Source organism: Cervus elaphus, chromosome 12, assembly GCF_910594005.1.
Source record: "Cervus elaphus chromosome 12, mCerEla1.1, whole genome shotgun sequence".
NCBI lineage: Eukaryota > Metazoa > Chordata > Mammalia > Artiodactyla > Cervidae > Cervus > Cervus elaphus.
In genome coordinates, this window is record NC_057826.1 from 49868783 (window position 1) to 49888539 (window position 19757).

The following is a 19757-nucleotide window of genomic DNA, read 5'->3' on the forward strand; positions in this document are numbered from 1 at the left end:
CAACTTCTTCATTAAAGAAACGAGGAGCCAAAAAAAAAAAAAAGAAACGAGGAGCTTGGTGAGACCCCACTTGCTGCCCAAGTTGCCAAGGACAGCCAAGGGACATTCAGAGTGGGACATATTCAGTAATTTTTATTATATCTTACAAAAGTATATTTTGTGATGGGTTAAAAATTAAAGGAAAAAAAAACACACAAAAAAACTAAACCAAAGCTAAAATAAACCCCTAGCCCTTGATCCTTCACCACAGAAAGTGTAAGTACTGACATAAGGGACTTGGGTCTAATTGCCTCATTTTATTGATGAAGAAACTGTCATGTACAGAGGTTGGGAGCTGTGCTCAAGGTCAGGTAGTTGGTCTGAGGCGACTTTGGCCAGTGTAGTTGAGGCAAGTGAACTTTCCAGGTGGTCTGGCCAAGATTTTGCACGGCGGCTGGCGCATAAGAAGTAACACAATACTACACTGGTTCTCTTAGGTTCTTTTGTGCTTGGATTTTCTTCAAGAATAAAGGCAGAGAGGAGGAAAGACAGCTGGGCCAGGCAGGATGGGGATTCCAAGAGAGATGAGAATTGGCTTCTCACTGATAGGCACCATTGCCCATACTTTAGCATGCAACTATGAGATTTCAGGGCAGGAGACAAAAGAAATGCTTCTTACTGCTTATTTTGGATACTGCTACAAATAGATTGCCTTGTTTGGCATGATCTGAGTCAAGCGTGGTCCAAAGATGACCCTTTTAAGACCTACAACCCTAAACTTATTAACGTCAAACATTCTGGAGGCAGTTTCTTATTAACTGAATTGTGAGTGATGGAAAAACACTTGTGAATTTGGAGAGTACTCTTCCAATACTAAACAGATTTTTCAGGGCAAAACTTCTTACATTTATTTGGGTTTGGATTTTGACTTGCATGCTATATGCTTATCAGTTAAACAATGAGAAAAACGTAACATAAGATCTAAAAATTTTTTGGTATCAATTTTGCAATTCTTTCAGATGTTACTTTATTTTTTGGAGCCAATCTCCTAGCTCCTATCTGACTAAGAATAAAGACTTTCTATTTCTTAATTCAGCTGTTAACTAGATGCAAAAGCATTGTCAGCGTTTGGCTGGAGCTGGGTAGTGATGGTGGGGTCATATCTGCAAATTCCAATTTCCATTAAGGCAGCATCCTACATCTTAAAAACTGATGACATTCTGGTTGCCATGGGCAGCAACCTCTTCTTCCTCTTACTGATGTAGGAAGCCCTTCCTAAGGAAGTAATACTTCCAGGTAATGAAATGCAAATCGCTAACTCAGCTATAGTGTGTTCTCACTGGTTCATACACAAGTCCCATGAATTTTAGGGCCACAGGTAGGGCCATCGTGTTGGGAGGAGGACATCTGGCACTGAAACGGCTCACGGCTGGCTACTATGTTGGCATCTGTTGGCTAATGTGCTTCTTCCTCGATGCATTTTACACATCTGGGTCTCGCCTACGGCGCATGCTAGGCTCACCTGGGGGCAGAGGGGCAGCTCTCATCGGGTAGTTGGCATTGTGAGTCCTGCTGGAGTAATCTCTGCTTTGAATCGTATTCCTTCGGGTAGGACCTGAAATAGACGAGCAAGATAAAAGTTCAGACCAGTGCTACTGGCTGGTTTTTATGGCTCCCGATGGGTTTTTGCTGGTGGAAAACTTTTGAGAAGTTTGGAAGGCAGGTCTCCGTGGGATCTGCAAGAGACTGGTTGCAGGGTAAACAGGCTATGTGAGGGGCATGTTGTCCTGGCAGCTACTGGATGGGAGGGGCCAGAGGACACGTTGGCAGAATGAGAGATTTGAAATGTCAGAGACAATGGCTTTACAAAGAATTATTAATAAGCATACAAAGGGGCTTCTATTGTTGTTGACTTTGCGAAGAGACAGATGGGTCAAATGAATGTTCGCACTCATGTTCCGACCACAGAGCACAGAAGCTGAGGCCGTGTTAGCCGCATACCACGGTCCCTGGAGTAGATGCCGCAGCTCCCCCACCTCTGCTGTTGTCCAGGGCGGTCCTCACCAGAGTTTGTGTTCTCTAGTCTTTGAAGGAAACACAGAGATGCTGAAGGGGAGAAGCAGACTGGTACCCTTGACACAGATGTGCAAGCATCAGAAAACGAGCAGTGCTAAATGGAGCCCCGTGGGGCCAGAATGAGGCCTGGGGAGGCAGGGCGACTGGGGGCCAGGCGAGACCTCTGCAGAGACTATGTGTTGGAAAGGACAACAGTCAACAAGGTCTCGAGTGGGACATGAAGGAGTGTACAATTAAGCCAGCTGGAACAGGGGTGCAGAGGAAATTCCTAGTAAAGAGAAGAGCAGGAAATAGTCAGGCATGAACAGCGCAGAGCAGAGGAGCTGGGTATCAGGTCCTGGGGTGAGGGGAGGAGGCCAGGTGTGGGTGTCCCCCGCCTGCCCCCGCATCCCACGGAGACGTGATAAAACACCGTATTAGACAATGTCTCACTTCGAGGCCCACTGAGCAGGGCTCTGACTCATCCTGCTGGTTATCCATAGCTCTCCTTGGCCTGGCTCTGTGCCCGGGGGTCTGAGCCAGTGGACTGCTAGGCTTCTGCACTCTAGTTGGGGTTGGCCGTTTGGGAAGCACTGGCAGGAGACCGGGGTGCCAGAGGGGACAGGAGTTGGGGTACTTTTTTTTCCCCTTCAAATTTAAGTATTTAGTTTACATTATTGTGTTAGTTTCTGACGTATAGCAAAGTGATTCTGAGACATGTTCTTTTTTAGATTTCTGGGGTCTCCTCTACCTACATCCTTAGGATAATAGTAGCATCTTGGTTTTCTCTGCCTGAGCCCCAACCCTGTTCCCTTCATCCTGCCCACATCTCTGTAAAGAGTCCTTTTGTGTAAAAGTATCTTCAAAAATCCCACCTAAATGTGCTGTCTTCTGCAAGTACTAACTGATACTCAGACATACACCATTTACTGAGTGGCTACTTTTCTGTACTGTATTAGTGAGTTACATGAGTACATGCCAGTATGCACCTGGTAGACAGAAGCCATAAAGACCTATTTTATACTTGGCATACTCTTCATTGATCATACATGTGGACTATATTCTGTAAAGATATATACATTATATGAATACATGGCATCTATGATTACCTATAATGTCCATCCTAAATATAATTTATAAATATCACTTACAGAAAAAGTATAGAATAAGAATCTATAGGCCAGGGACTTCCCTGGTGGTCCAGTGGCTAAGACTCTGTGCTCCCAATGCAGGTGGCCTAGGTTGGATCCCTGGTCAGGGAACGAGGTCCCACATGCTGCAACTAAGACCTGGTGCAGCCAAATAAATAAATAAATATTAAAAAAAAAAAAAAAAAAAGGATCATAGGCCCAGTAAAAGGAGTCAAACTACAGAGTGTGACTTAGTGCATGTGTGTCTCCTAATGAAACAATTTAAAGTGAAGGAGGGAGATATTAAACGTGATGCTCTGCAACAGAGTGAACCCTTGTAAGGAGTTGGTAAGTGTGGTCAGTTTCTTTAACACTGACACAAAGGATGAAGTTTGTATTGTTGACATGACTGGACTGGAAAGGGCTAGGAAATATAAAGCCAACAAATAGATTTGTTTTAAACATAATTAACACTGTAATGCCAGGAATACTACTCATAACTACTAGATCATTCAGAAAAGTTTAACCTGCCCATTTGCCTTGATGTTGGTTTAGTCTGAAACGTTTCAATCAGAAGAAAACCCCAGCCACAGGAAGCAGTCAGTGTACTAGTTCTTTGGCCTGCAGGTCTGTGCAGTGTTAAGAGCATTTGGTGGGAAAGGAGTTTAGCTTGGAGAGAGGGTGAGTTGGAGCCAGGCAGGGAGCCCAGCAGCCCAGCAGCGGCCCCACCCGTGGGGCCCATGCACACTTACGGGAGTTTCTGGGCAGCCCGGGTCCAATGCTGACCTGCAGCACTTTGTTGCTGGGCTTGAGGATGGCCAGGTCGCCAAAGCCTTGGTGGAACTGTACTTGCCGGGAGCCCCCTGCACTCCAGGGACCCCAGTTCTCCTTTTTCAACTTGATTTCAAGCCTGTGACAAGCGTATATGTTGGAATTAACAAAGGAAGGGAGAGAAGCAGGGAGAAAGTGGTGTTCACAGACCCCAGCCTGGAGTTGTGTTGTAAAAACAAGACAAGACTGGATCATGGGAACCAGTCTGGGGCCCAGTGGACGGGCACGGCGCGGGCTGAGCCACCAACCAGAGGCAGAGCATTTGGGGGCCCAGTCCCTGGGGGATAATAGCTGGTAAGGGAGGTGCCCAGGATCGGAGCACTGTCCAGTGGAGACAGGTGGGGACAGAAGGAGAGGCTGCCCTCCAGGCCACACCTGCTGTGCTGCATCACCGTGTCCTCTCTGATTGCCCAGGTCTCTGTGTGAGGAGGACTGAGAGAAGCCAGACAGAGAGCTCATGTCTCCTCTGCACAGAATGCAGCTAGTATTTTTAAGTTTATTTTTTTATTTTTTATTTTTTTAACTTTTTTTTGGTGTGTATTGGGGTATAGCTGATTGACAATGTTGTGATAGCTTCAGGTGGATGACAAAGGGACTCAGCCATACATATACATGTATCCATTCTTCCCCAGACTCCCCTCCCATCTAGGCTGAGAATGTGGCTACTATTTCATTAAGTTCTATTCCTCCACCTTCACCCCCATCCCAGGGAGGAAAAGACACTAGCAACCAATACCCAAATAAAAGGGAAGTTTACTCACAAATGCAAAACTCCCCAGCCAGTTTTTTTTTATTTCCTATGTTGCCCATATGCCTACATAATGCAATTCCATATTCTGCTTTTTTAACCTTGTATTTTTATTTTGTAAGACAGAAAAATCATAATTGCCAGTAGCTGCCTATTCTTTTTAGCAGGTTGGGCTTATACATATTCTTACTTTTTTTGAGTTACTCCCTTATCACCAATTCTCAGACAAAAACAACTGCCCCTGGTGTCATGGCCAAATTGTTGTTTGAAAATGCTGTAATGACTTCATTCTACTTCTAGTGTCTATTTCACTTCAACCACAGCAGGATGAGTTATGCTAAGTTCCCCAACTCCTGGAATGAAGGCTTTACTTTGGCCCCTTGCTTGTGAGTAGGAAGAGTGGAGGGTAACCTCGTTTTATGGATGGGGAAATTGAACAAGATCAAAAAGTCAAATAAATCACTTGGCAAACATGAGACTAGAAATCCAATAGTCTGCCAGTGTCTGGTACATGAGAAGATGTTATTAAAGTGAATGAAGGTGAGCCCAGACATAAGACACTGGCCGTCCACAGCCCCCAATCTCCAAATGCCCCACTAGCAGGTTGTATCATGCACTCATCTTGGGGACTTAAGCCCCAATCACTTTCTTCTGCTTCAGCCTTACACTACTTCCACCTGCTCTGCGAAATAAAATATTCCTGCATTGGTAAGATATAAAAATCTGCCTTTCTTGGCCTCACGTTGGTGACCTTTGGCCAAGGGATAAAATATACCATTCAATGAAGTCATCTCACAGAAATGCAAAAGTAACCTTTCCAAAGTCCATGGCAATCACCCTGACTGTCCTCTGCAGGCCCTATGAGTCCACAGGAGAAGCCAAGGCCCCAGAGCTCCTTAGAGCCACCCAAGCCAGTCAGACCCCACCCCTACTCTGCAGTGGACCCCGGCAGTGAGATCAAAGCCTCAGATCCCAACTTACGTGTTGCTAAACTTCAGAGGTAGTTGCTTCTGGGTTTTTTCCTCGTAACGCTTTGCTAAGAGGCTCAAGAACTCAGTTTTGAAGACAGATTCAAGCAAACTGTCATATTCTTGCTCATGAAGAATAAAAAGGTCATCCTGCATAGTACTGCAAAGAGATTGTAAAGACTCAATGAAAGTTACAGTTTTGTTGATTCCATGATTTTTTTTTTTAAACATTTATTTTTATTCATTTGGCTGCACAGAGTCTTAGTTGTGGCATGTGGGATCTAGTTCCCTGACCAGGGATCGAACCCAGCCCCCCTGTATCAGGAGCGCAGAGTCTTAGCCACTGGACCACCAGGGAATTCCCTTACTCTTTTTTTAATCCTGTAAGATAGCACTAAATTTCCACCATCTTTCTCTGCTACTGAAAATCTTTAAAACAAAACACAACAACAATGAAGTACAAAAATAAAATCCCTAAGATCTACTTTTAAAAGAGGTTTACAGTCCACCAACAGCATAATCAAAATATTCTCTCACATGACTTTTAAAATCAGGAAATTAAGGACAATTTAGTCTGTATTTTAAAAAATCCATTTTCAAATTCAACTTCTATGTTCTTAAAATCATAAAAATCCAGAATGTTATGAATGTGGCAAAAAAGGGACAATTCCCCCTAAGTCCCAAGTCAGCAGAATTTAGGATATGGTTGCAGCTACTGTAATACATCCTAACTTGAAGAACCGTAAGCTCCATTATCAAAAGAGAAGCCACAGTCCTAGGCTTCATAGACACGAGTCGGGAGCCTTCAGATATTCGGTGCTCTGCTTATACTGCCTGCCAGATGCACAAACACATCAAACTGCAGAGAAATGAGAGACAGGTGTACATACAGCAAGCATAATCCCCACCTTCAGGGTGGGTCAGGAAAAGGACATGCCTTTGTGGGAGCTCCTTGTTTGGACAGGGTAGGGCTGTTGGGGAAATTCATACCCACAGTGGATGTTAGGAGCTGCAGGAAGAATGGAAGAGAGAGCCTGAGGGGCTAAGCCAGTTCGGGGAATATGCTTAGTGCTAAGGGGACTGATTATAGTTCCTCTCCAGGCCCAGCCAGAGTTTGTGGAAATCAGAACACATATACACTTGAGAACTTGTCTTCCTTACTTGCTAGATGTATTGCTCAATTGCTCAGCTGAAAGAGGCCGCCACCCCAAAGGCTTCATTATATACAACCCTACCATTACCTCCTAGCAACACTGTCATACATCTAAGACAACCCTCCTAAGAATGACGTCTCATTAGGGACAATAAGTGTTTTTCCAGGTACTAAAAACAAAGTAAGTGAATTCACTTCAGTAAGCTGACCACAGAGATTAAATTTTAACCTCTCCAAATGCAGGAAATACCAATGACATGGTTCTATCAGTAACACAGGAGCTGTTCCTATGTCTTGCACAACCCAGGACCAGGGCATCAGTAGGATTATTGTGCTGTGACATGACCAGACAGTGAGGCAAGTACAGAGGACTGGGGTAAAAAGAATCTCTGAGAGTGGGGAGCCTTCATCCATGGAGTCTGATCCAACGAAACAGCAACTGGGCTTGTCTGGTGGCTCTGACGGTGAAGAATCTGGCTGCAATGTGGGAGACCTGGATTTGATCCCTGGGTTGGGAAGATTCCCTGGAGGAGGGCATGGCAACCTACTACAGTATTCTTGCCTGGAGAATTCCCATGGACAGAGGAGTCTGGCGGGTGACAGTCCATGGGGTTGCAAAGAGTCGGACACAACTGACTGACTAAGCACACAAAATAGCAACTCCTGTGGTCTCTCTGTTCAGTCATAGGAATATGACAAGCTGAGGACGGGCAGTCCATGGGACCAGAAGTCTTCCTGGAGCAGAGAGAGCCTTTGCGGATGATCCTGGGCTTGTTAGGAACCTTCTCTCTCTGTTCCAAGGCAGGGAGCGAATGACTTGTACCTGATCAAGCTACAGCTACAGCTCCTCACTCTAAAACCTCAGCCCCACAGTCTTTCTACAGGAGCTTTTAGTCCACAGGAGAAAAAATGTATAAGGTAGGACCACAACACAGTTGGATTGCAAAGGCAGAGTATGACAGCATACATAACTTCGGGGGCGGAATGGAGTAGACTAGCAGCAAGATACCATCACCAGGGAAGGAGCCTGGCCCTTCACATCCTGTTTACTGCAAACCAGTAGACCAAACAGCTCTCCCTGGATGTGAAGTCAGAACACTTTACAGGCATGTTGGGGCAGATAATGGCCGTTTGGATGGAGCATGTGGTCATTACTATTACCTCAACAGTGTTTCCAAATATCCCTATGTCACAACCACGCTATCTGCACACTCTTGTAACAGTTGGGATGCAGGTGTTGTTGTGATTGAAGACCCTCACAACCAGCGGTTTTTAAAGAACCTAGTGTTTTTATCTCTGGCACTCAGGAGCATAAGAAAAAGCAATCAAGGCCAACATGACAGTTCTACAGCGCCTGGGAGCCAGGCGTCTACTCCTTATAGGTATGATCAGAAAGTCATAGAGTCATTTCTGCTTCCAGCTCATTGGCTAGCATATGTCACATGGTCACACCTAGCTGAAGGAAACCTGGGAAATGTAGTCTTTGGTTGGGCTGTCAGCTATTATCATGGAGAGGAGAGAATGGGTATTACAGGACAGCTTACAGTTTCCACTCTTCTTCCTTGTTCACAAACTTACCCAACTTTGGAACTGGAATCTTTTCTGAGAACAGTATACCTCAGAAGGTGTGGCCACAACACTCCTATCATCTTCCTGTTTCTAGGTAGATGAAAACTCTGGAATTGTTTTAACTACTTCAACGTCAGCAATTCTAACTCCAAAAGGCACTTGTGTAAAAAGCTGCTCAAAACAACTCTCCCAAGTCATTTGGAATTAATGAAATAAAGTCCCAGCATCCTAACACAGGGCTAAGACCACCTCTGTGTCAGGAAGGAGAGTATACAGAGGGGGAAGAGGTGAACAAGAGGCACCACTCTGGTGTATGGGGTGGAGTGAAACTCCTGTTTCAGCTGCTGGATTCATGTCTGGGCATGTCCATTTGCCTGGCTGGCCTTTAGGCGGGACAGCAATTATTCAACTGGATTATTAAAGGAGTCCAACACAAGAAACCTTGAGTGGTTTAATGTGTGCAGACTATTAGGAGTTTCATGATCATGAAGAAATAAAGCCAGCAGGCCAAAACATCAAGGTCAATTATCAGCATGAGTCTGGAAATGAGAAGAGACTGTTTGGACATTAGGACTTCAACCATCAAATTCAAGAGCTCCTCCCTTTGGTGACTGGAGTCAAAAAGTCAGGAAATTCTCTTCACCCAGGCCAGAGCTTCAGCTCATTCCCCTTGCCTCAGCCCAGGTCCCTAGGTCTGAAAACAAAGCTTTTACACCTTGTTTTTTTTTCCCTAAAAAAATCAGACTTATTTTTGGACTTCACCTCCGTCGTCTTCATATGCTCAAGCTGCAATTCCTTACAGATGTTTGACGTAGGAGCCTATGTTGAAAGAAGCTTAACTAGCCCCTGGTTTGGCTTCTGATTGGCTCTTTATCCTCTGTTTTTGTGGCTTATTGTTGTACTGCTGACCACACTAGAAATGCTTGGTTTACTCCCTTAACCAAGATCTTCTTCATAAAAATGTTAGTTACAAAACCCTGGGTAAAGTTTTAAAGGAGTTTTTTTTTTTTTTTCTTCTTTTTTAAGCTGAAAAGGCAATTTCAGCTAGGATGGCCCCTGCTTTTATTTAAAGTCTCAAAAAGAAATGTTTCCTGCTTATGAAATAGATGCTCCTTTAAAAAAGAATTATATTTCTTTATTTTGGCTGTGCTGGGTCTTTGCTGCAGTACTCAGGCTTTCTCTAGTTGCAGTGTGCAGGGCCTTCTCTTGTTGTGGCAAACGGGCTTATTTGCATGTGGGATCTTAGTTCCCTGACCAGGGATCAAACCAGAGTTGCTTGCCTTACAAGGCAGATTTTTAACCCTGGACTACCAGGGAAGTCCCCAATGCTCCTTTCAGTAAACTGAGAACTACAAAGGTAGTTAAAATTAAAAGCAGAAGGAAACAAACCTTACCCAGAACTCTACCACCCACAGATACCCGTAGCACCAGTCTGGGAGCCTACCTAATTTCTCTGAGAAAGTGCAGGTACACGTCGTGTCAGGCCTCCCGGGAAGAGCTTCACCCAGCCACATGGGGAAAGGCCCACTCCCACCTTTTGTGTCCCAGGAACATCCTGGAAACCAGTCTCTCCACACTTGTAAGCTGTGTGCCCATGCTTACACAGGGCATGGCTCCTCCTTCCAGAATGGGGTGGAACGCCTTGAGGCAGGGACTATGTCTCACCCACTGCAAATCCAGAGTTGAACACAACGCTGGTGGTCAGTCCAAAAATGCAGAAAACTTCCAGGTTCCCAGAGCTCAAAATCCACAGCAAGTCAAGATTTCAGGAAAGCATCAGGTCAGCGGAGAAGGGCCCTAGTGAAGTAGGCTGTTCTTATTGCCAGAGGGTTAGGGCAATTAGGCAACAAACCATTTTTAGGCAAGAAAGTCATGCCCAGGAGGGCTGGGGCCTCTGTCTAAAGCCCACTCCTTCTAGTCTGACTTTCCTAGTATGTACAAGGAAAATCTACTGACCCAGGCAGGCAGCCCCAAGGCTTTTGATCTTAGGCCTTGGGGGGTCAGCAACAGGAAACAGAAGGACTACTAGAAGCTTCATCAGAGAGAGCTCCATATAGGAGATTTTATGTTTCAAACCTCATCAGCTACAATAGGAAGGCAAAGAATACAGGCCATTGTACCTTCTGACCACTCTTCCAGGAAATTGAGTTTTTCAAATAAGAGCAAGATGAGGTCAGTTCCTTGATGGCTCAGTGGATAAAGAATCCACCTGCAATGCAGGAGACACAGGAGACCTGGGTTTGATCCCTGGGTTGGGCAGAGCCCCTGAAAGAGGGCATGGCAACCCACTCCAGTATTCTTGCCTGAAGAATCCCATGGACTGAGGAGCCTGGTGGGCTATAGTCCAAAGGGTTGCAGAGTCAGATACAACTAAGTGACTAAGCACACACACACAGGTCAGTTCGGTATTTGGACAAGAAGCAGCTCTTGAAGGAGCCTTCAGAAACGATGCTTGGCCTTCTATCAGCAGTCCCCCCAAAGGCTTGGAAATATGATGCCCTAAAGACATCAGACATCAGGAGTGCTGTCACCTCTTGATATTCTCACCATGTCTCCACGAAGGCAGAAATGTAGGTTGTCAGTGTTCAGTCTTTTATTTAGATAAGGAGTTTTCCTTTCCCTGTGAGTGACTGTTGTCATCACAGCTCTCTGAGCTATTGGGCCTAATCTATTTTTTTCCTTATAAGTTAAAAAAAGTTTTTAAAAAATTTCAATTATAATTCAACTAGATATATTTCAGTATACTTAAAAAGGGTAGAGACTTCTAAAAATATGATGTCTATTAAAGTATTAGGAAACACTTTTTATTATGGAAAATTTCAAGTATATCAGAAAGTAGAGTAGCGGAATGAACCACCACATGTCAGGAGGTTTCAACAATGATCAATCCACAGTCAAATTCATCTGCAGTCTCATTCCCCCCACTTCCACACACTGGCTAGGTTATTTTATAGCAGAGTATAATCATATTATTTTATCATTAAACATTTCAGTGTCTATCTCTAAAAGATAAAGCCTTCTTAAATAAAAATAACCACAATATCATTATCACACCTAAAGGAATAAACAATAAATCCTTCATATAAAATATTTGCCACGTTCCCTGGTGGCTCTGACAGTAAAGAAGTCGCCTGCAATGCAGGAAAACTGAGTTCAATTCCTGAGTCGGGAAGATCCTCTGGAAAAGGGAATGACAACCCACTCCAGTATTTTTGCCTGCAGAATTCCATGGGACAGAGGAGCCTGGCAGGCTACAATCCATGGTCACAAAGAGTTGGACACAACTGAGCGACTAACACTCATAACACACTTGTAAAATACTTCGTTATTTTACATTTCCCCAAATTGTCCTCTATGTTTTCTTGTATGGTTGGTTGGTTTGAATAGGCAGCTATGAGCCAATTTGGCCTCCCCAGTAGTTATAAGAGTTAGGGACGGGCTGAAAGATCAGGTTTGTAGGACACTTTGATAGTCTGAATTAGAAGAAGCCATCAGGTGATCATTCTAGCTAACAGTCAAGAAGTAAGTCCCATAAAGTCTTCAAAACACACATTATGACTCTCTTCCCAAAGTGCAAGACAATTGTTCAAATTTTTCTCTATACTAACACTGAAATATATTGAGAATGCACGTGTACACATATCCACACAGATACGTTCTCCTGGTACCACAATCGATTTCTTTTCTGTGTTTGATTCTGCACACTCTATCTGATTGCACTTCTAACTTGGTTTAGATTACTAGCCTATCCCTATGGCTGAAAGAAATGAGGCAATGGTTATTAATCCTGGCAAACTGGGGCTCAGTGACTGTAATACACCTTTAAATGACTTGGGCTCTTTTTCCCTCCTAGAGTCAGAATAAATTTCAGGCTAAGTACCTCATTTTATTACATCCTCCAACAAGGAAAGGCCACAAGGACGCAAACATCCAGACCATGAATACTAAAAAGAAAGTGGAAAAAGAATCTGATCTTACTGTGAGACACAGTATCCCCAGAGGCTGTGAAAAAAGGAAAAGACAGAGGGGAAAAAACTTGAGTGTGAATATCCCACACCTTGATAAGCCTCAGAGACTTGATCAACAAGGCAATGAGTGTCAAAGTGCTAGATACACATGTAGATATACAATGATTAAGCGCTGCTTAAGGCCTCTGAGGGCTGCAGACACACCTAGGCAGTAGTAACAGTAAGAACAACACTCATTCTCAGAGTAGTGAGCAGTTGTGCCCCAGAGCTGTGACTCCTGGGCTTTCAACTGTCAAGTGTGCCCAGCACGTTTTAGCTCACTCAACTTAGCCCGGGTATAGCTTGTTCCCATGCAAGGTAAAAAAAGAAGCTTCCACTTGGATTCCTTGGACCAGCAAGGGCAGTCTCAGGGCCCAGTAACCAGGAGAGTGTGGTTGGCAGGTCATGGCCTGGTCAGCGAGCTGAATGATCAGAAAGACCTTTGGGAAACTGGACAGTTTCTAGTCTGTGAAATCCATGGCACTGAGAACCACCTGAGGTGCGCTGCAAAGAGCTGCTGCTGAACACATCTGCTTACCAGTTCTACCACATCTTGAACTGAAATGTTTTAAACACTTAACGTCACTGCCCTGCCTGGCTCTTTATCAGGAAAATTGGGAACAGACAAAATCAGAAACCACAGTGACATAGGCAAGAACAGACACAACTTAAAATCTGCTTTGGATGATTGCACCAGAGCCAGGGTTTTCTAGCCTGGTAAATCAGTTTCCTGTGTGCACAAAAACCCTGCTTTTTGTCTAAGAGCAGCGATTTTGTCTTGTGTGTGGAGTAAGAGTGGAGAGGAGTCCTAATTCCAAGAAGACACATCCACAGGTAACCAGAACATCTCTAATATTTTAATACAATGGCAGCCCGATGCTTGCCCTGGCAGAGGCTAAGGCATCCCCAGAAGGGCCCCAGGACATGACTCAAGGAGGAAGCCTCAAAGGGGCCTTTCTTCCTCTTTTCTTTGCTTTCTGTGGCCTGATGATTTCCTCTCATCACAGGGAACTTAGTCTAGGAGATATTAGCTGGGAGGATTTGGGGAAGTCTCAGCATATGCAGGTCCTTGCCATTTTGTCCTTTATTGTGCCCATCTTTGAGTGAAATGTTCCCTTGGTATCTCCAATTTTCTTAGAGACCTCTAGTCTTTCCCATTCTATTGTTTTCCGCTATTTCTTTGCACTGTTCCCTTAAGAAGGCTTTCTTATCTCTTTGCTATTCTCTGAAACTCTGCATTCAGTTGGGTGTATCTTTCCCTTTGTCCTTTGCCTTTTGTTTCTGTTCTTTTCTCAGCTATTTGTAAGGCCTCCTCAGACAACCAGTCAGCCTTTTTGCAATAAAGGAAAGAAATGGTATGGACCTAATAGAAGCAGAAGAGATCAAGAAAAGGTGGCAAGAATACACAGAAGAAGTCTACAAAAAAGTTCTTAATGACCCAGATAACCATGATGGTATGGACATCCTGGAGTGTAAAGTCAAGTGGGCCTTAAGAAGATTACTACAAACAAAGCTAGTGAAAGTGATGGAATTCCAGCTGAGCTATTTCAAATCTTAAAAGATGATGCTGTCTAAGTGCTGCACTCATTATGCCAGAAAATTTGGAAAACTCAGCAGTGGCCACGGGGCTGCAAAAGGTCCTGTGGTCACAGGACCGGAAAAGGTCCTTCATTCCAATTCCAAAGAAAGGCAATGCCAAAGGATGTTCAAATTATCGTACAATTGCACTCATTTCATAAACCTGAGTGCTGACGAGAAGAGCAAGGGTACCTACCTGTGAACCTGAAGTTGAAGGAAGCATCTGGCAATGACTCCAGGGTTACAGATTATGGAGACCAATTTGTATTCCCCCTCACCCCCGGGGGAATGAACAGGCAGAGGAGCCTCAAGGAGTCCAAAGATATTTCCTATCTAGGACAATCCAAGGTCACAGCAATTAAAAAGCAGCATTGATGACCTAGTGGCCACCTCTGCTCAGACTTTTCCTGGTGGAATGGGTTAGGTCTTCATCAGGGGCAAGGTGGGCTTGGGGGCAGGACTCAAGAATGGTGACCCCCCACTTCAATAACAGCAATTATACCCTGTTTGTTTCACAGACTACATTTTTTTCCCCTCAGATTTTATGGGAGCAAAGGATCTGAGTATCCTTTGACTAGAGGAGCAGATCAGAAGGTAACTTTTTCTTGTGATTGCAGTACTCCCCGAGACTCAAGAAGATCAGCTCTTCTTAGGGAAGAAGAGAAAACTGGGTTCTCTTCATCATCACTTTTACAACTGGGGAGCCCGACGGGGCCTCCCTCCAGGCTGTGTTTGGAATAGCAGATGGCAGTGTCATGCAGAGGTGGGGCTCCCCTGCCCCCACCCTTGGCCACTCACCTGAGGGACACAGACAAGATCCTCTCCATCTCGATCCTCCGCTTCAGCACTTCCTTCACCAGGCCTTTGTCTGGACCCTGTTTGACCTTTTCTCGTCCAATCAAGTATAAGCATTTTGGAGTCAGAAGCAAGTCTCGCTTTACGCTCTGTAAGGACAGGAGTTTTAGAAAAGTGTCAGAGTGGCAGTAGTCCACACACAGGGCACTGGTGAGCAGGTGGAAGGAAGCTGCTTTAGGCAGTGAACTTCCACTACGATCGGATGGTGAACATGTTGCTTATGCTTGTTAGGCTGACATACACAAAACTGCTGCTACTTGACGCTCTTTAACTTATAAAAATGGTAGACTCATATGGATCCACCTAAGGGATCAGGGCAAGCCAGCACACAGGATGGCCCCACCAGTGATCTGCTCCAGGATGTTTCTCATACAGGGATCCCTCAAAGGACTCTGCATATGTAATTTTTGTGAGTCCATTACATTTTTACTTTTTAAAAGTGATACATTTTCATTTCAATGGTAATCCTTAAAAATCTAATATAAATGTACTGTGTTATATCCAAACAATACTGAGACTTAACATTCATGTTTGTATTCAAACCTGCCACCAGAGCAGCTGGCACCATATTCAGTTTGTAAGGAGTGATTCGGTTTTGGCAAAACAGCATTATCCTTCTTGTGAAATTAATATCGTTCGTTCTTTATTTTTTTCCCTGACCAAAAACCAAACGAGAAATAACTCACATAAAAAGCTCTTAATGGCCCATAATCTATTATGGCTTCAGATTTCACTATTAGGGTCAAAATTTTAGTAGGCAAAAGAAAAAAGACAATGTCTAAAGAAAGAGGTTAAAAAAAACCCCAGCTGTCCTCCAGTGGTTCTGTCAAAGCCCCGCGGCCCCGCGTAGTCATTTGCCCAGGGAAAATGGATAAGAACACTTCACTTTATATTCTCAATCTTTTGATCCAATGAGTCTACTCCTAACAATTTACTCTAAAAGCATAAGCAGACAAATGCACAAAGCCATGTGAAAGAATGCTCTTGAGTATCCTTTTATTTATGATGGTAAAAAAAAAAAAAATGTCATGAGAAGAGATTAATAAGAGACTGGCTCAAAATAATAGTGAAGCAACTGTTGAATGGGATACTATGCAGCTAAACAAAACAATTTATACTGACATATCTATTAATACAGAAAGTTCTCCCTGGTGTATTTTAGGAAAAAACCAACACAGAACACAAACCAGCATGTAAGGTAGATTTCAGTTTTGTAAAACTAAATATACAAATGTATGTCTGCATAAAAACATTCTAAAGGATGCACACAAAATGTTAACAGTGATTGTTTCTGGGTATAGGTGGCTATTTTTCTCTTGGCTTATCTGCATTTTCCACATTTATCTACAATGGACATGTTCTGTTTTGGTAATCCCAAAAGCAAAATGATGAGCTATTTTTAGAACTAAGGAATCCGTTTGGTGACTCCCAGGGCTGGGCAGTCAGCACGTACCTTGAACCTCCTGTCGTACTTGGTCACTGTGTCTGCAAAATCGATCTTCTCCCTCTTGCCCACAAACTGCTGGAGTTCTGGGTGCTCCTCCATCCCAATGTAGTCCCCGATGAAGTTCCTGTTAATACTGTTTCTCCGTCTCTCCTTCTTGTTCAACAGAAGGTTGGAGGCTGCAGTTCCCAAAAGGATAGAGAAGGGAGAAGGATCAGTCCCCTACAAAGCGGAAAATGCTCCGTGTGCAAAGACACAGAGACTCTAAATGAATGCAAGGCTGCAACGCACAGTATGTGCAAAGTACAATGAACCTGTAACTTCATCTAAGCTCAAAAATATTCTTGAGATTTGGTAAATGAATGCAATAAAATGACTATAATACCCTCTTCTCTCATTTGGACATATTTCTTCCGGGCCACGAATTTCCTCCATGATTTCTGTATCACTCGAGCATACCCATCGTACTTTCGCTCCCTCATTTCTTCTAGAAGAAAGAGCTGTGAATAGGGAGAAGACAAGTGTGAGTCAGTTCACAGCACCTGAACACTGGATATTCCAAGGACACTCAGTTTAGTCAAGGACACAATGGGAAGCAGCTTCTCAGACTCATAAACAAAGGTGAAAAAAATGTGTTGCTTATGGTCACTATAACTTTTATATATAAATATACAGAGACAAGATATTTATACATACTTTAAAAGTTTGTTTAAAAATGAGTTCATTTTTGGTTGCCCTGGGTCTTCGTCACTGCATGCAGGCTGTCTCTAGCTGTGTTGAGCGGGGCTACTCTGGTGCTGCACGCGCTTCTCTTGTTGTGGAGCATGGGCTCCAGGCACGCAGGGTCAGTGGATGTGGCACATGGGCTTAGTTGCTCCACAGCATGTGGAATCTTCCTGGACCAGGGATCAAACCCACATCGCCTGCACTGGCAATGGATTCTCATCCACTGTACCATCACAGAAGTCCTTATATATATTCTTTTATTAAAAAATAGTGGAAAATAGTTGGATCTGAGTATATTTAGTTGGACCTTAATGATGGTGTCTGCCAAACCCTGTTCCTAACCTCTCTAAGAATCAAATGAGTGATTCAACACATACCTATTTATTTCACACCTTGATCCAAAGAGGATATTAAGTGGCTAGATCAAATGAGCTCATGGAGGCAGCTTTAGTGTTGCATACAGCCTCTTACTAGAATTTTCCAGCTTTTGCAGAAAGCGCATGCTGCTGTGGAAAGAGGGCTGCCCAACTTTTGGTTCCATGAAAGTACAGACTTCTTGCCTCACAGAAATCTATAGTGAGTCATTGGGCAGAGGATAATAACCAGTGATTGGAGCTGGACTTATGATGTGTTAATAAGGACTTGGATTCACCAAATGGGGCTGGCACTCAAGTCATCTTAATGATGAGTACTGTTGTACACCACTCACCAAAGCTCTAGAGTAATGAAGATGACAGCAAACAGCTGTAATAAACTGAGTGCCCTCAGTGGATCAGGAATCATTCTAGATGCTTCACACACATTACTTCATTCAACCACTCAACAACTACATATACCACTTATTTGCATTATCTCCAACTAACAGAGGAGAACATCAGTACTAAGATTGGGTGGAGCTGGAAAGTGAACCAAGGTCTTTCAGGTTCTGCCAGGCTCCTCCTCACTTGGACATAGAATCTGCATCTAATCAACTCGTAAAATGGTGGGAAACTCTTATTCACCTAGGAAGTAGTTTACATGACTCTCTAGGAATAAAAAAACAGACCAATAAAAACCCAAAGTAATGATGATGGATGTCATTGTAAAAACATTCCAGAACTAAACAAGCAAATTTGGTTTGAAGACAGCTGGGCTTGATTTGTTGTCTTGGTTTATCTGGGTTTGTACCCTGGAGCCAGTGATCTCTCCTCCTAACATTCAACTTCTTCTCACAGCTCCACCTCAAACTCAACATATCAAGAGAGGGGCACTTCATTTCGCAGCCGTCAGTGCCATATACAATAAACAAAGGTGCATATTTCAAGAACAAAAGATTTTTTTCAACAACTGGACAGAATGTTTAAAAATCTGAGCCCAGCAGTTGCCTGGAAGATTATCCATTGGTGTTTTCTTATCTTCTGTGTTGGGTTTCTGAGTAAGTCTTATTTTCTTCTTTCCCAGAACTATTTTGAAAGCGTCATAGAAAATATACTTGTGACTCAGAAAGGATGAAGAATCAACCAATTCCCAACTTCCTATAGACTAATTCAAAGATGAGCTGGTTTTTAGGTTCTTTCCAAAAGCCATAGGGGTTAGAAATCAGGGAGATTCAAGAAGAAAGAGAGAGAGAGGGAGAAGAAGAGAGAAAAGCAAAAAGCATGGACACATGTAACAAAACCAAACCAAACTCTCTGATACCTGATGTCTAATGTGGGTTCTTAAAGCAAATGGGTTATTTTGTAAATTCAGCACATTTAGTATAAAAGTTAAAGCAAAATCACAGGCTAGATTTTTAAAAACCTTTTTTTTTTGGCCATGCCTTTCTTATGGCATGTGGGATCTTAGTTCCCCAACCAGGGATGGAACCCATGCCCCCCGCAGTGGAAGTGTGGGGTCTTAACCAACGGACCGTCAGGGAAGTCCCTAAAAAACAATTTTTGTAAAACTGTTTGCAATGTCAGGGCTACATATGGATGGATGAGTAATGCGGGGAGGGGAGAGAGTAGTAATGATGGGTGTGTGTGTGAAAAAATGGGGGAGAGGAAGAGTCAAGTGAAGGTAAAAAAGCAACTGGGAAGAAAACACGGAAAAGAAAGACCAAAAATAAATCTTGATTTGAAAGTAAAATCTCAAAGCTCAACTGAATCAGGAAAAAAAAAGCATGAAAAACATTGAGGCTGTTTCTGTGAAAATTCAGCATGTCGAAAAAGTAAAAACAGAGGAGCGGGTATAAAACAGAAGAGTTCTCCATTGTACCGATAAATCACTCCATCCTGTTTTAGAAAGAACAGGAACTGTTCTGTGGGTTGCTTAATGGTGTATGACACAACATTTTCATTTTATATTTGGAAATGAAATTGCTGTGAAGCTCCAAATAACTCAAAGTGGAAAATGCTACCACAAACTTTTCATATGGGTTCTATTGATGTGTGCCACTTACTTATTTAACAGCCTTTAAAGTCATTCAGTTACAACCATTAGCATTTCTGGTCTCAGGCTGATCCTGGGAGGCAGGCAGAACAGCAGTGATGGGGCCCCTTCTAGTGGAGAAAACGCATGGCAGGACCAGAATTTGCCTAGAGGTCAAGGGTTTCCATTATGACCAACACTGCAGGTTCTCTTGGTGATATGGTGACTACTTTTGCCAAATTCACCACCAACTCTTTTTTTTTTTTTGGCTACACCACATGGCATGCAGGATCTTAGTTCCCCAACCAGGGATCAGAACTGTACCC

The 19757-nt window shown here is 43.5% G+C and overlaps 1 protein-coding gene across 1 annotated transcript in view; it reads right to left on the bottom strand.

Moving 5' to 3' along the window:
• Positions 1 to 19757, bottom strand: part of MYO1E (myosin IE) — a 212954-nt gene that overhangs the window by 20176 nt on the left and 173021 nt on the right. Inside the window, exons 20-25 of the mRNA XM_043918799.1 lie at positions 16703 to 16817; positions 16327 to 16496; positions 14817 to 14962; positions 5725 to 5871; positions 3917 to 4074; positions 1502 to 1594 (exon numbers count right to left, since the gene is read on the bottom strand). Coding sequence (XP_043774734.1) covers positions 1502 to 1594; positions 3917 to 4074; positions 5725 to 5871; positions 14817 to 14962; positions 16327 to 16496; positions 16703 to 16817 — 829 coding nt within the window. The remainder of the gene's footprint in view (positions 1 to 1501; positions 1595 to 3916; positions 4075 to 5724; positions 5872 to 14816; positions 14963 to 16326; positions 16497 to 16702; positions 16818 to 19757) is intronic.